We start from the raw sequence: 15,777 nt of genomic DNA, 5'->3' as shown, positions 1-15,777 counted from the left end.
AATGGGGAAATGATTGAGTCCTAAGGAATACATGGAACTTAGTAAAATCAAAATAGAATGACTTTGTACCCTACGCGTTATAATATTTCATTCTTTCTGTGTGATCTGGAATAATGGAATGCTCTATCCATGCTGTGTGATCTTAGATGAGATTTCTCATACTTGTTGTGTAATTTGGTATGAGATGCCCTATCCATGCTATGCGATCTTGGATGGGATGCTTCATACTTGCTGTGTGAACTGGTATGTGATACCTTTTGTGTTGTATGATCTAGCAATGGAATACCCTTAATGGGTAGTAATATTGGCAAAGCTTACTAAAAGTGTTGAGTTTACTCTACATAGCTACAACTTGGAAAAAAAGATTGCATGTTATTATGCTGCCTCCCCTTGAATAATCGCCTATTCTAAATGATTACAATTCATTAGATAAAAGATCTCACTCACTTGAAAATTCTATATAACCTTTTAAATGCTTGTCTTATCCCCCCTAGGTAGTGAAGGACATCCGATGTTGAATTTGCTATCTTTATCGTCTATCGTGCCTTCTCTCGCATCATTTTGGTAGTGGCCACTATTATCTCGCTTTTGGTGTAAAAGCTACGCGAGAATAGTTTAAGTGTTGTTAAGTTGCATTTTATTCTCTAAAGAGAAACTTTGTAATAAACACCAAATGTATTCACTTATTTTGAAAATCAATGAAGTCATGTCTTTCACACTTCTTCGCATCTTGTGGTTAAATTTTATTGGTGGTACTTATTTTCGCTCATTAGATATTCAACGTTTATTTCATGGGAGTTATGCATTGAGGATCTAGGCAGCATACCTCTCCTTAGTTGCAGAAAGTGACTTGGGGCGTGACATTGTGTGCCTAAGAACCCTCCCCATCTTCATCTCTTCTGCTCTCCATCTTTATCTCCTCTAGAGCCTACATTGTCGACCTGATTAATGACCTAGAAAAGAACGACACCGAAAGTTTCATCCCTTACCCAACATTAGGAGCTTCGTCTTATACTCCATCGTTCGTTTGCAACCACCACGAGAAGGAGAAAAAGAGAGGGAGGAGGTAGAAGAAAGAATAGTGATAAGGAATGAGGAATAAGAAAGGATAAGGTTTTAAAAGTTCTCTATTTAAAAACATCATTTATGGGGGGCATGAAACCCTAGGATTATGCATGAGGGAGAATCAAAACATTAAATTTTTCTTGTTTTACATAATATCAATAATATCATGAAATAATAACAAAAAAAACAACAAAAAAAAGATAGAGAAAAGAGAAAGTAGAAAAGACAATTGAACTCAATTGTGGTGTGTTTTCCAAATGATCAACAACTTCTGTTTATAGGGTTGTTATTATCATGATTACAAAACCAAACATAAATAGGGGACAAAAAATGGGGAAGTTAATGGATGAATTTGTAACTTAAAGAAAATATAGACATCTAATAATATTTGACTTTAGTTTAGAATGTTCATAATAAATAATATATGTATAAATATTAGTCGAGCCCAAAAGTGTAAATAACCACTAACATTAATAAAAAGAAAAAAAAAGTTCAATAAGCTATTTTTGTGAAAAACATGAAAACTTGGAGACAAAAACTTGCTCTCTATGTACAAACCTCTGGATCTAAGATTTACTAAACACTAATACATTGAATACCATAAATTAATTTTAAAAAAAACATAGTTTTTGATGGTCATTTTAAAAATTTCACAATCTCAAATGAAGTATAATATGTTTATTAGTTTGAAACGACTTTGTAAGTGTTTATACACTTTTTTTTATACTTTAACGCTTAAAAGAAAATAAATCCAAACCTGCATTAACTCACCTCCAACGCTCTTTAAAGCTAGTCCCAGCTTGGTTTCTAAATTGTTTATTCTCGTTAAGCTTTTTTCTTTTAATGCAATTTCAATAAAAACATTGATCTATCGGTGACATATCAATCACTCCTTCAAGATTTATATTAAGTGCAACATTTAAGTATCGGTAATATAAATTTAAACTACACTTCAAGTATATCTCAATTACCCAAACCAATTTACAAGCACATGGACCCGTAAATAAAATAAAAATTTATCTATGGAAAAATGTTTGGAGTTAGAATCAATTAAACCCAAACTAATGTTAGTGTATCATTTTATGCCCAAATCAATTAGATGTTAGTGTTTTAAAACTATTTCTATCAATCTAATTTAAAATCAACTCAAAATATCTCTAACCACAAAATCTATTTACCTAAATTATCACCTAAACAATATCATTCTAAGTTTGAATAAACTTACTATGTTAAAAGTAACCAACCACCCTTTTTAATATTAAAGAAAATGAGTTCAAATTATATTGTAGTTGACTAGAATTAATCATTGTGATGAGTTCAAATTATATTGTAGTTGACTAGAATTAATCATTGTGATGAGTACATACATGTTAACCTGGACACTCACAAATAAATAAACACTTATTAAAAAGCTATGTCCAACAAACCAATTAACTGGGAATTTTCATCGACAAATTCACCAATGCTGAAAGTAGGAGGCTGCAACTTTTCAATCCAAAATTTGATCAATTGAAATAAAAATAGACTGTATGAACAACTTTTTACCAAAAAATAAGATCGCTTGAAACAAGAAGGGAAAGAAAAAAAGAGCCAGTACTACATTCGATGGGCATTTATACAGTAATAAAAGAAGATTTTTTTTTTCTTTTTTACGTTATGAATTATTCATATACATTCTGTAATGAAAAGTTGATTTGTATCCCTGACCTTATCAGTAACTTTGATAAAACCAAAATTCAAGGAGATTAAAGTGCGTGTGGGAGGTTTACATGTTTATCTCCAACAAGAAATTCCTCAGGACCATTACTGCAGAAGAGAGGAAGGAAAGATTACTGAACAGCAAAAGAAAGGATAAATAAATACACATTGCACTTCGATTCAATAACCGTTAGAATGTTCTGAAAAAAGTCAATGTGTCTTAAATCCGTTCTTTTAGACTTAGGTAAGTGTCTTAGTCACAACCTCAGTCATTTTGTGTTCAAAATTCCAACAATTTTCAATTTTGAAGGTAATTTTGATTCTTTAAAAGGTTTATAAAAGGAAACGGGTAATACTACAACTAGTGAAACAATAGAGATATAATTGAAATAGGACAAAGTTTAAGGCTGTTTTAATAATTTAGCCACAAAAAAAATTCCTGTTACCTAAAAATAAAATGGAAAATGGGTTACCTTAGATGGCTCAGTGCTGACATCCTGTAAAGACATGTAAATACCAAAATATGCAACCCGATTGTGTAGAAAAATGCAAAAGCTCTGGCATATCTGAAAGAAGGTTAATGTCTTAGCAATGAACTAAAATATCAAAATTTTCACCAAAAACTGAAACAAAATAAGAAGAAATAAGGCAAAGGAGTTGACGATGGCGTTTGGAAGTCATAAATGATCGTAAGAGGGAGAAGCATGTATGCATAAATGTCCATAAATGGCGCAGACATGATGAAAAATGGAAATAACTTCTCAAGGATTTGATGCATAATTCTGCTATTGCAAAAGATGAGAGTGCTGTTACCCTCCAGAGTTAAATAGGTTGGGTTTGACATATGGTTTAAGCACCTTTTCTTAAAAAAAAATATCTCTTTTAATTAAAATACTTGCATGTATCACATTTTCTTAAAAATGATCATAATACTAAGTTTGTTAGGATGCATCTTGGTTTCTACAAATTTCAAACTAACACAAGGTGATCAGTGATTCAGTCCATCACCTCTTGATCAACTTCCCAAGAGTTCTTAAAAAATATTTCTTTAAAAAAGTTTTTATTTGTTACCGAAATTTTAGATTTCAGGAGGAAAAAAAATCATTTAACCATCCCAAATAACTTGAGGATGTAATGTAAATCTTCAGCCATTTCTCCTAAAACCAGACTTGGCCAGAAACTGATTTAAGAATATCTGATATCTCTTGATGAAACTGTGGTTTCGAAGGAAGTAACGTTTGTTCGAATGATAGAGCATGAAATATAAAGTGGTTATATCAAACTATATAGAACTATTGACGCTGCCTGTGCACTCAACATTTACAAAAAAAGAGAATGAAATTATAAAAATCAGAGAGAAAATGTGGAGTCAATACTTGTTCCCCAAAAGAAATCGCCCACTGCTGAGTGTGATCCGGTCTCTGAAGCCCAACTCTTTGTACCTCTGATCCTTTTCCTAAAACAAACAAAGTCAATAGTTCACAGTGTGATGTGATTTGTAACGAACAAGTAAAAAAGAAGGCAGTAAATTAACAAGAGGCATGATTGTTCCCCGAACCATGCACATGGCCAAATTTTGCAGAGGTGGAAGATGTCATGTCATTCTATTATAACATTATTGATTAGAGTGTAGCAAAGAATGTAGGAAGGAAATTAGCTGGTCTTAATGCAGCAGTGTTTTCAATTTTCATTTAAAAAGTGAAATGGCATGTTTTTATATACTTTCTTTTTTGAGAGAGAGAAAATGCAATGTAGGCATGACCTAGAGAACTAGATGAACAGCATCTAAATTCTAAAATACAATAAGAATGAGGAGCAAAAAACCTTTCTGGAAAACGCAGCAAATGGGTTTATATCATCCTCGTATATTTTTTTATACTTAGATTCAACATCGGACATTGAACCACTTTCGAGATCCTCTGCATGCTGAAGTAGATAATTGAGGTTATTGAAAGAAGCAAAGAAATAAAAATGATGGGGGAGGAATGATGCTCTGTTTTAAACAATTGACACAAATATGAGTACCTTCTTTGATCCCCTGGACACTACTTTTTCAAGGTTGTAATCCTGGACATAACGTATCTTTCCATACAATTTGACGTTATCAGCTTTTGTCTTTTCTAGATCAACTGTAAGTTGTCCTATCTTCTCCTTCAATTGTCTTATTTCCTAATGCATCAGAAGAAAATATTACACTAATGGATCTGTTATCTCAAGACAAAAGAAAGGTCTCATCCTAAATAAAAATAAATTATGCAATGAGGATAGATACAAACTAAGAGCACCTCTTCTGCCTCTCGCAAGCGAGCTCTAAAACGGTCCCTCTGACTACAAATTACTTTTAGCATTGAGCTTTGATCTTGATCCAATGGGAAATGTTTTCGATCTACATTCTGACAAAGTGGCCACATACATTAGGACTACAAATGGAGAAGGAAAGAATTATATGATATGAAAAAATATAACACCAACGTAAACTCATCAATAAACACAGAAACATATGGATGCATGTAATATTAAATTTGTGCATATAATATTAAATTTGTCTTTGCCCATTTGCTCAAACTTTTAGGTTGACTAGTGATATAAGATGGTACCAGAGTAAGTGGTCCTAGAAGATCATGTCTTCAAGTCTCTCATTGTTATTTCCTTCTCAATTAAAATTAAGTCCACAAGTGATGGAATGTTGAATGACATAATATTAAATTTGCCTTCGCCCATTAATTTAAGTTTTTGGGTCAATCGGTGATTTAAGATAATTTAATATAGCAGATTGACAGCCTTTTTATTTTCACGTTATTCATTTTTATTTTTTCTGCTATGCTGTGGGGTATTTGGCCTCGTGGGAACAGAAGAATCTTCAAAGGCTGGAGCGGTGAAGTCTGGGGGAAGATGTGAAGGATCCTTGGGATTTTATCAGACTTAATTCCTCTATATACGCATTTATAAATAAGGTTTTTGTAATTATCTGCCTAACTTTTTTTTTTTAATTTGCTAGGTATATTATTTTTTATCTGTTTCTATATGCCCTAGTATGTTTCCTTCAGCATTCTCAAGTATCTGGGGGGGGGGGGGGGGGGGGGAACTAACCTAAATGTCAGAGAGCTCTGATAATCTTCTTACATAAGGAAGTAATAAGTGGAATTAGTTATCAACAATAACGCAAACTAAGATGCTTTGCCAGGACAATAATGATCTTCAATGCAACTGAGTAAAAATGTGATCATAGGTCTTGGTTTGCCACAGAGAATGCATAAATGAGGTTGAGGTATAAATACCACAGAAAATAAAAATATGAGGTTGAGGTATAAAAACCAGAGAAAAGGACTGAGATTCATCTACATTTCCAATCTTTTAGAACATCTTGGAAACTTCAACGGTCTTGTTCTATGCAAATCATCCACACGTACAAAAAGGGAAGAAAAAGGGAACATCACAGATGGCTATGTATTAGGGTGTGTAGGTCAGTGGAGAGGTTTTTGAAGGGTTTTGGAGGTTAAGTCCGGAGCATGGATAATTTGAGCTCAGAAGCTTGAGAAGGAGAGGAACAAAGCTCTCCAATCGACTAGAGGAGATCTTGTTCTTATTTCTAGCTCTCATGATTATCTTGTTCTGTTTTTGTAGTTGAACTTGTTATAGGTTTTCAGACTTGTTATATTACCTTTGTTACCGTATATTGAAGTACACAAGGAGGAAATTCTCCTCTTTTCTTGGTTGTTGGGTAATGCAGGGTTAAACTTGGATACCCAACATCTTGTTTTTCAAATTTCATTTTTGCTTTAAAATAAAAACCAAAACATGTTGATAATTGGTTCTGGTTTCTAATTCTTTATTTTTTATTAGAAAAAGGAAATGGGAAACAGAAACGATCACCCAGATTGCTAAAAAGATCATTTTGTTGTCTCCCAAAAGTCAAAGTCATTATTGCAACTTCTAAATAAAAGTAAATAAGACCAAAAGTTACATTATGGTCGGAATAACAAACCACTTGTTAGAGCTTTAGCTTTGGACAACCACAAGAGGATGAAGATTGACAGAAAGAATACCTCAGAAAGCTCACCCCTTGCCTCAGAAAGATCCCATTCATCAAATAAACTGCCCTTTTGGTCCTTGGAGTTGTAACCCTGCTTTCAAAGAAACAGCACTTAAAAGTTAGCAATCATAACTCTGAAGGATTATCAAATTTCAAAATAACACATATGAGAGGAAGCGCTATTTAAACTGAATGTCAAGTCAACAGTATATATGTAAATAACCCTTTAAACAAGAGCCTAACTTGCATTTATTTTGGAAAAATCAAATTCAACTTTCTTGACCCAAATAAAGAACACCCTCTTTCGGGAGAAGAAAAAAGAATTTAAAACAGAAAACCCTGGTCACCCGATGCTTCCACATATACACATCATTTTGAAAACCAGGATATACCAGAAGAAGTTAAATGAACCATAGAAGGAATCTCTGCCAGCCAAAGATCGAAACCTTTAAAATGTCTTCTTCCAACTTCTGAATCAACTTCTGTTGTTCAACAACCTTCTCTGTGAGTTCAGCTATCTTGCTTTCAGCTGTATCCAGCAAAGATGATTTTTCTGAAAGTTTAACCTGAAAATGACATAAGAATCGCACTAAATGATATGAGAAAAATAATTTCCTTCCACCTACTGATGAACTAAAAACTACAGCACCATCTTTCAAGTATGGTCCTGCCAACAAATTGAAACGCCATTTATTCATTATCCATTATCCACATTGATTTGAGCATGGAAGAAGAGATAGCAGAATTGTAAATAGCAATTAAGCATAGGCATTGTACCTTAAACTGTGTAAGTTCATGTTCCATTTTTCGGTTCTTATCAAGAAGAAGAGACTCCATTTTGCTCATCTCTTCCCCACTGGTGGCAACTTCCCAATCTTCAGCCTCAATTGAGTTATAACCTACAGCCTGAGCATGCAAGTAAAGTTATTTACATATGAAGGAATACGTTATTCATGTACCATGCAAAGAAAATTATTCAGAGGAAGACTTTGGTTGCATCTACCCTGAACCATTTCAGATGGCTGAAAAAAATATAAAATCCATAATCGTAGGACTTATATATGATCACACAAATCAGAAAAACAAATTCTAACATTTGGCAACAACACTTTTGACTGACATCTTAAAGTAAGATGCATCCCAAATCAGAATGCATAATCAAAATGCAGAGAACAAGTTTCAACTATGTGCCACTGCCTAATGGACAGGTCTTTGAGGGGCAAAGAACCAAAATGCAGAGGAACCTCGCTATACTACATAACCAAATATCATTCATGCTTTAACAATGTGCCACTGGCTAAGAAAGATGGGCATAGTCACCCATATTATATAGTGTATCTATGTATATACACATATACATACATGCATACATACATATAGAATAAGTGTGTGTATATGTTGAATACATGCGTATACATTTATATATTAGAGAACATGTATTTAACCTAAATATAATTCACTGAAAACATTGAAAGTTAAATCAGTTAAAAGATGTAGAAGGATATAATTGGGTATGAATAGAGAAAGAATATGACGTCCTAATACTTTAGGAGTGATCAATATATAAGGATATAGGGAGAATCTCTATGTTCCCCCCCCCCCCCCCCCCCCCCAGTTTCTAGGTTAAATTTTTTCCAGAGTTGTGGCCAAGTCATGTCTACCTGTGTAGTCGTGTCCAAAGTTTTAAAGAAAATATATTTGATTCAGACAATTTTTTTAATGTGTTTGGAGGTAGATAATTTATCTAAAACAAAGTGTTCATGCTTCCTAGGAGATAGACAACTTTAAAATTTTGAGAGATAATAAAGATAGATAATTTTTTTTCATGAAGGTAAATTACTTGCAAAATCTTCACTTTTTTCCGCAAATCATCAACCATTTTTTCTGTTGGTCTTGATTGCAGCTCTCTCTTCATCTCATCGATAGCAGTTTCCTATTTTATCATATCATAAAAGTTAGAAAGTAGTTAAACAAAATTCAACCATCAAATAGTAGGGCATCTTCTCGTTTAAGAACAGATGTTACAGACAATGAAAATATACTTCCAATTGCAAAGAAAATGAACTTAAATTTGTAAGGTTGATGCTTATTGATTCAGATTGGCATATTCAAAGTTAAATAGTGCATCAAACCTGGTAATTGATAACATAATTTTGGTGACAATTTTAAGTAAGAACCTTTCCTTTGTATAAAGGCAAAGAGAACTTGTCTCATCTTAATCCATAACAGCTTAACTGCTTGTTTATAGAGTAGAATTGAGGTCGGTAGCTACCTTTTCATTAATCAATGCATTCAGATTCTTGATCTCAATAATATGTTGTTCTCGTTCACTTGATAAAATCGTCTCAATGTTGTGAAGTTCCATGTTTAATTCTGAGATAATCTTTTCTTTCGCACTCAAAGAATTCTCAAGGACACTATTTAAATCTAAATTATCACTGCAGCCAAAGAACAAAAACCAATCAGCACAATATAATTCTACCTTTAAAAACTTTGATACTTCCTCTTAAGCAAAGTATTGGAGAAGAATTTCTTCTTTTTTTAAAAAAAAAAAAATCGAACTGAACAAGGTGAGCGCCTGTGTTATGTTCAAGACAATTGAAAAGCACAAAAGGCAAGCACCTTACTAAAGGTGCTTGCCTTGGGTGCTTGCAAAGCATTAAGGCCTCGCCTTGCCTCGTCTCTCGCCTCAAGAGAGCTCCCAGCTGCGCCTCAATAACACTGATAAGCATGAGGAAGGATGGTTTGGGGGAATAAAGAAAAGAAGAAGATAAGAAAGAAGATATACTTTTTTTTTCCTTTTAATTTTGTTTCTATGAAAACAACTTTCATTAAGAATACACGGGCATACAAAAGTCCAGAAACAGAGAAAAAAGGGAGTGTCCTCTAAAGAAAAGGGCTACAACCACGTGTAGTAGTGCCTATAGAGTAGTAACGTAGGGACTCCAAGATTTATTGCACGAGGAAGCAGGTAAACCAAGGAATTTCTCTTTTCTTTTTAAGAAAATTGTTATAGGTTCAATAATCAGACATAACTTAAGTTATCTCAAATAGAATGTATTACGAAAAGAAACATTTGAACATGAATCAGAGAGGAGAGTAACTTTCAGACTAACAAATACTGCCTTCATCAACGTATACATAGTATTAAACTGGATAAAATCCATATTTCTTTAAAAGATTATCAGCAGAAAGGAAAAGCATTCCATTCTTTTCTTCATCTGTTTAAACAGTAGATGCTAAAGATAAAGTTTCACCACAACAGACCGGAAAGTGGTCAAGAAAAATGTTAAAATAACTCAAATTAGTGTCTTCCGGGCATCAAAAACACTAAATTTCAGAAGCATCCCTTGACTTAGGTTGCATTAGAGCCACAGGGAATAGAATGCATTTTTTTTTTTTTTTTTTTGTGGCATCAGCTGGGTTATTCAAGCAGTTTTTAAAGCAAAAGTTTGGTGCTATCACTCCTCTAAATCTAATTGCTGAAACTAGCAGCCCCTTTGGCTCTTTTGGATAGAGAGAATTCATAGGGTTTTTAAGATAATTGTAGAGGATTGAAGGACGGTTAAGATTTTGTCACACTTCTCAGTTCTTCTTCTTCCTCTTCTTTGTTTTTAATTTTTATTAATCAACATCTCAGTTCTTCTTCGTGTAACAAAAGGAAGTAATAACTGTACTTCCTTTTTCCAAACTTATCATTTCTTTAGAACTCAAGAGCCCAGTTGTACACCCTAGAATAGATCCTTCCACGTAAATTATAGTAGGGCATCTTTTTATGAATCCCAACCTAATAATTTTGAATAAATAATTCCTAGTTAGGTGGCCAACATGGATTGAACCCATGACCTCTTAGTTATCGAGACTCTCTCTCCTTTTTTACCACTAGGCCAATCCGTGGTGGTTAGGAAAAGTAAACTAGTTCAATCCAAATCTATATACTGAATATCAAAACAGAAAATTGATTACATTAAGTGATTCCTGGGTGGAAAGAAAACATATATTTTTCTTTTTGAAAAGGAAAATGGATCTCTTTATTAGATATAAAATAATAAAGAGACAAAGCTCTATGTACATGAGGGATATACAAAAAGCAACAAAATTATAAAACTAAGGATAAGTAGGCACACCGAGACATCTCAACTAGGTTGTGGAAAGAAAATACTAAAATAATAAATGTCATTCATCAACATATCAATGTGAAGATGATATGGAAGTAGTATCTCACCTTTTCTTATTGCCAGTGTCATCATTCGCTGACTGTAACTGAGAGCGCAGGAGTCCCTGAATATTCGGCAGATAAAAGGTATAAAAAACATAGGCAGCATGTAATACCTAAATATCAACAATCAGCATGCATTGAACCCTCGAGATAACTCTCCTCTCACTCCCACACGCTGGTTCTAATCAATGTACTCCATAAAACAAATCGGTAAGTAGAAGCTGTTAGTAGTCTGTTAACAGACACTGTTTGATGGTTTAATCATGAACCATAATCTCCACATGCTCAATCCCCACCATCACCACCACAAAAGAGAGAGAAGTGAGAGAGTGAGGGAAAAAAACTAGCCATGTGCAAATATTTGCAGCAATTCAGGCACAATTTTTCACATAGTTTGTTCTACAATGATGTGAAATTAAGTTACTAAAACTTTGAAGTCTTGATTTGCAGCAATTCAGGCACAATTTTACACATAATTTCTTCTACAATGATATGAAATTAAGTTACTACAACTTGAAGTCCTTTTTATATGAGAAATACGGACTCCAATGGAAAGACTTATTGATACATTGTAACTAATAAGAGAACAATTTTCTCTAATACAATTATTGATAATGAATCCTTTAGAAGGGGAATTTAGTGAAAGAAAACCTTTTCCCGTTCAAGGCTAAGAAGCCGTGTCTGAGCTCTCTCAACTTCATCCATTAGAAGAGTCACCTCTGACTGCTTTGCAGCCCTCTCTTCATCTAAAAATATCAATTGAATATAATCAACATCTAGTGTCCATGCATGCTAAGGAGAAATAGCTTTCCAGGGCTTAAGTACAACCTCAATAGAGTGAGACATAAAATAAATAAGAACTTTATTAAGAAATTGTTCACATTTTTGGTTAAATATGTGATCTAAACTACATACTAGAAACTGGTAAATTCACCTGACTGAGCACGAAGTTCAAACAATTGACTCTGGGCACGTTCATGTAGCTTTTGCATGTTTGAAACACTTTCTTGTTCTCGTCTTAGTTGATCTTGCAACAATCTCTCCCTGAACATTATTAAAAATAAAATAAAAAATCACGGTAGAATACAAGGTAGAGGTACAGTTAAAATCAATGACCAAAAAGAAGGCTCTACTATCAACAAACACAATGAGTATCCATAATATTCAATAAATTACCGTTGGTAAAATCTTTGTTTCAACTTTTAACATCAATATCATCATGAAAGAACGTTTAGTTGTATATTGGTATGGCTACAAATTTTAAGAAATAAGAACAACCATACATACTTTTTCGTTCAATAGATTTCAAAGTTACATCTAAATTTGAATGAGAAAAAAATATCTATTGATACCCTTCATCATATCAAGTATCGATAATGGTATTTACATTCTACATACCACACATATAAATCTATATAATTCCTTTTTTTAAAGAAAAAAGAAGAAGAAACGAGTCTCAAATTTTATTAATAAAACGAGACTAAAATCTATATAATTCCATTACCCTAATAAGAACAGTACCTTTCTTTTATTGCATCTAATGCCTTCTGGTTTTCTTCAGCCAAACTGCGTTGCTTGATTTCCACAATTTCCTTTATTTTCTCCTCCATCTGGACAACTAAAAGAAGATTAGCAGATGAAACAAGGAAGAGGGTAATAACTAACTACATAATTTTTTCATTCAAAATGGGATCGGATAGGAAACGCACATGTCCAAAACATTATCGAGTACAGTTAAAAATAACAACAAAAGTAATAAGAACATTTTTAGGTAAGAAGCTGAGGTTTCATGCAGAAAAATGAAGCAATGTACAACAATGACATACAAAAACAAAACCATGAAAATACTCATCAACTACAAAAAAAAATATATATATATATATATATATATATATATATATATAAAATATAAAAGGACTCCAATCCAAAAAACAATGATACCAAGCTGATAATTACCAAAAAAGAATTATTAACAGAATGCCCATAAAAACAATACAAGGCAGGAGGCAAGAGACCTCCTTCAAGCTCAAATCATCTGACATTAGCAACCCATGTGTAACCTAAACAAGTTGATCTAAATTGATTTGAGGCATTATGGAGAATCTTCAATTACACGGTATGGGCGTATCATTTAGTTATATGGAAAAATGCCAATGTACTATTATGTTGACATCATTCATCATAGCATACAAAGATGTTACAACCTGTTGCTCCAATTGGCGATTGCGCTCTTCAAGTCTTCTAATAGTGGCCTGCTGATTCTTTAAATGAGTTGCTTCTGTTCTAAACTCTTCAAGCTCAACTTTCATTTTCCTGTTCTCAGATTCTAATTCAGACAACTTCAAATCTTGTTCCTGCAAAGAGAATATTATGCAGTAAAATCATTACAAGATGACAAATAGCATAAAACAACTGCACCAGGTTTTGATACAAACAGATATGTTTCTTCATTTCCATTTCCCCCATTGAGTGGAGAGGAGGGAATTCAGACTTCACATATCATTCTTGAGTTCAGTATATCTATGTATATCAGAGAATACAAAACATGGAGAAACTTTCTCAAATATTCCGCCTTATTGACCTTAGTACTAACATTTTTTCCTTTTTTTCTTTTATAATAATATAGTTTGTACTCTACCGAAAGTCATAACCAAATCTGAAGGTTCACATCTGAGTGAACAACAATAATATTCTTAAAGAGGTTTCATACTATTAAGTAGAGTAGAATGGGAAAATTGTTAACAAGTTCAAATCATTGATGCTGCTCAAAATGCAACACTCATAAAAAAGCCTTTGGCACTTACACCAATTGAAGCAAGAGCAGGGTAAGGATCTGGAGCCTCATAAAGTTTCTGATAGATGTTAAGAAAAGCATTTTCTCCAAACTTCGCCCTCTTCGTGAGATTGTCAACTTCTTCTTGGTAACTTTTAAGTAGAGAACTAAACAAGTTCAATTTTTCCTCTGGTTGAGCCTTCTTGAAATCTATCAGAATGCAGAGACCAATAATTTAAACAATCACATTAGCAAATATATTTCCAGACAAACACATGAAAAATGAAAGAATCCAGAAGGTGACATGACCATATAGAAAAACATTACCTCTTGTACTTTCTGCAAGCTTCCGGCGATTTTTCTGGCTATTTTCTTGGTTTTCAGCTATCCTAAGTCCTTGTTCATCCAATGCACTTTTCTCCTTCTCTAAATCAAACTCTGCAAATAGGAAATACAAAATGACCACATTGTGTACGCAGAGGGTAAATTTTTTCATGGCAGTTTTAAATCAAATAGACCACAATTAAAAGTATTACCAGAACTTCATATCTAAAATTAAAAACACAAAATGCCTTGCAACTCGTTAGTCCTATTTAACTCAACACTTGAAAATGCAACATACTTTTCCCCAATGGATGGGTGAACCATCGACAAGAACCACTAGTGTGTGTGTGTGTATAAACTAGTCTTCTCAGATCAAATTGTTTCTACAAGCAGAGCTCAAACTGGAAACTAAGGCGTAGAAATCAAGCAGAAGATTTGAAGTTAAAATTGAATTACGCAGCTAATGAATCAGAACGGAACATAGACTATATGATTATCTTCAGCAATAAATGCAAGAATTGAAAGAGAATTCGATTTAGAATTAGACTATTACCTTTCCAGAAACTAGAAACGACGGAAACGGCGGAAGTAGAGGACGAAGAGTTGGGCGGTTTGTCCCTCTCGGATCCACCTTGGGGAGACTCCATATTTGGGAATGAGAAACTCGGAGATGGGCGCTGAAGGAGTTCAAGAGTGCGATCACTTCCAAATATACTGGAATCCGAAAGCTTTTACAGTAATTGTAGGAGTGATTTGGAGATCAAGGAGTGGTGAAGATCCCGGGGAGCTTCGACATTTCTGGCATGCCAAATTCTACGTCTCTTCTTGTGTGTAAATTTGGAGAAATTATGTGTAATTTTGCTTTGCAATGAAGGCAAAAACAATCCAGTTCGTTGAAGGTGAATCGGTTCAGCAAAACCGACGGAAGTCTACTGGGCCAAAAACCATGGGCCGCTTGGACCTTTTTCTAGAGAAATTGGGAGAAAATCACAAAATGAGTACTTGAAAAAAATTACAAATATAGCAAAATCTATCTCGATAGTTTTTTATGAATTATAGTGATAGTCCAACATTTATCCTATGGTTTATTATTTGATAGAGTTATATTATTAATAGATTTTTGCTATATTTACAATTTTTTAAAAATGTTGTTATATACTTGATTATTTTAAATATAATTGTTATATTTGTAACTATCCCTTACAAAATTTGGAATCCTTTGTATTTATCTCAAAAACCATAAATAATAAAAGGAATATGAAATCAAGCATATATTAAGTTAATTTTCATAAATTTAACAAAAAAACTAAAATGTTTACTGCCCGTCTAACAAAATCAAAAACCCCATGAAACTAACTATTTTCTTTTAAATATTTCACGTTTGTCCTTTCTTTCCATTTTTTTTCTCTTCTTTTGCAACTTTTTTTCCTTTCCATCTTCTTTCTTCTGCATTTTTTCTTTTATATTTTTTTTGAAATCATGATCTTTGTTTTCAATCAATCTTAAATCTTATATATTTTTTTCAAATTGTTATTTGGTTCAAAATCATGTACCAAATATAAAATATCTTGTTACACGATCTTGAACAAAAATCGTTAGGATATAGGTACACGATCATTTAGATTTAGCTACACGACAAGCCAAATCTAAACGATATTGGTGCAA

General features: G+C 33.2%; 1 protein-coding gene across 1 annotated transcript; it reads right to left on the bottom strand.

The window, feature by feature from the left end:
- Positions 1-2,551: 2,551 nt before the first annotated feature.
- Positions 2,552-14,989, bottom strand: LOC103491970 (protein CASP). The gene is made up of 19 exons (XM_051080629.1): positions 14,666-14,989; positions 14,116-14,226; positions 13,820-13,998; positions 13,220-13,369; positions 12,537-12,625; positions 11,950-12,059; positions 11,667-11,761; positions 11,022-11,077; positions 9,069-9,234; positions 8,637-8,729; positions 7,574-7,702; positions 7,243-7,362; positions 6,810-6,887; positions 5,049-5,156; positions 4,789-4,932; positions 4,588-4,689; positions 4,140-4,219; positions 3,237-3,329; positions 2,552-2,871 (listed from the first exon to the last, which is right to left on the bottom strand). The coding sequence occupies exons 1-19, from the start codon at positions 14,757-14,759 to the stop codon at positions 2,811-2,813; spliced, it is 2,058 nt and encodes a 685-aa protein (XP_050936586.1). The 5' UTR covers positions 14,760-14,989; the 3' UTR covers positions 2,552-2,810.
- Positions 14,990-15,777: the final 788 nt, after the last annotated feature.

This window comes from Cucumis melo, chromosome 2, assembly GCF_025177605.1.
Source record: "Cucumis melo cultivar AY chromosome 2, USDA_Cmelo_AY_1.0, whole genome shotgun sequence".
Classification (NCBI taxonomy): domain Eukaryota; kingdom Viridiplantae; phylum Streptophyta; class Magnoliopsida; order Cucurbitales; family Cucurbitaceae; genus Cucumis; species Cucumis melo.
The sequence above is the reverse complement of the archived record's forward strand: the minus strand, read 5'-3'. Positions and strand labels throughout refer to the sequence as shown.

Coding starts and splice junctions, on each gene's coding strand:
- LOC103491970 (XM_051080629.1), bottom strand. CDS start 14,759: ATGGAGTCTCCCCAAGGTGGATCCGAGAGGGACAAACCGCCCAACTCT. Junction 6,888..7,242: donor TGGAAGAAGACATTTTAAAG/GTTTCGATCTTT, acceptor CTTTGAAAGCAG/GGTTACAACTCCAAGGACCA. Junction 3,330..4,139: donor CGATTTCTTTTGGGGAACAA/GTATTGACTCCA, acceptor ACCTTCTTTCAG/ATATGCCAGAGCTTTTGCAT.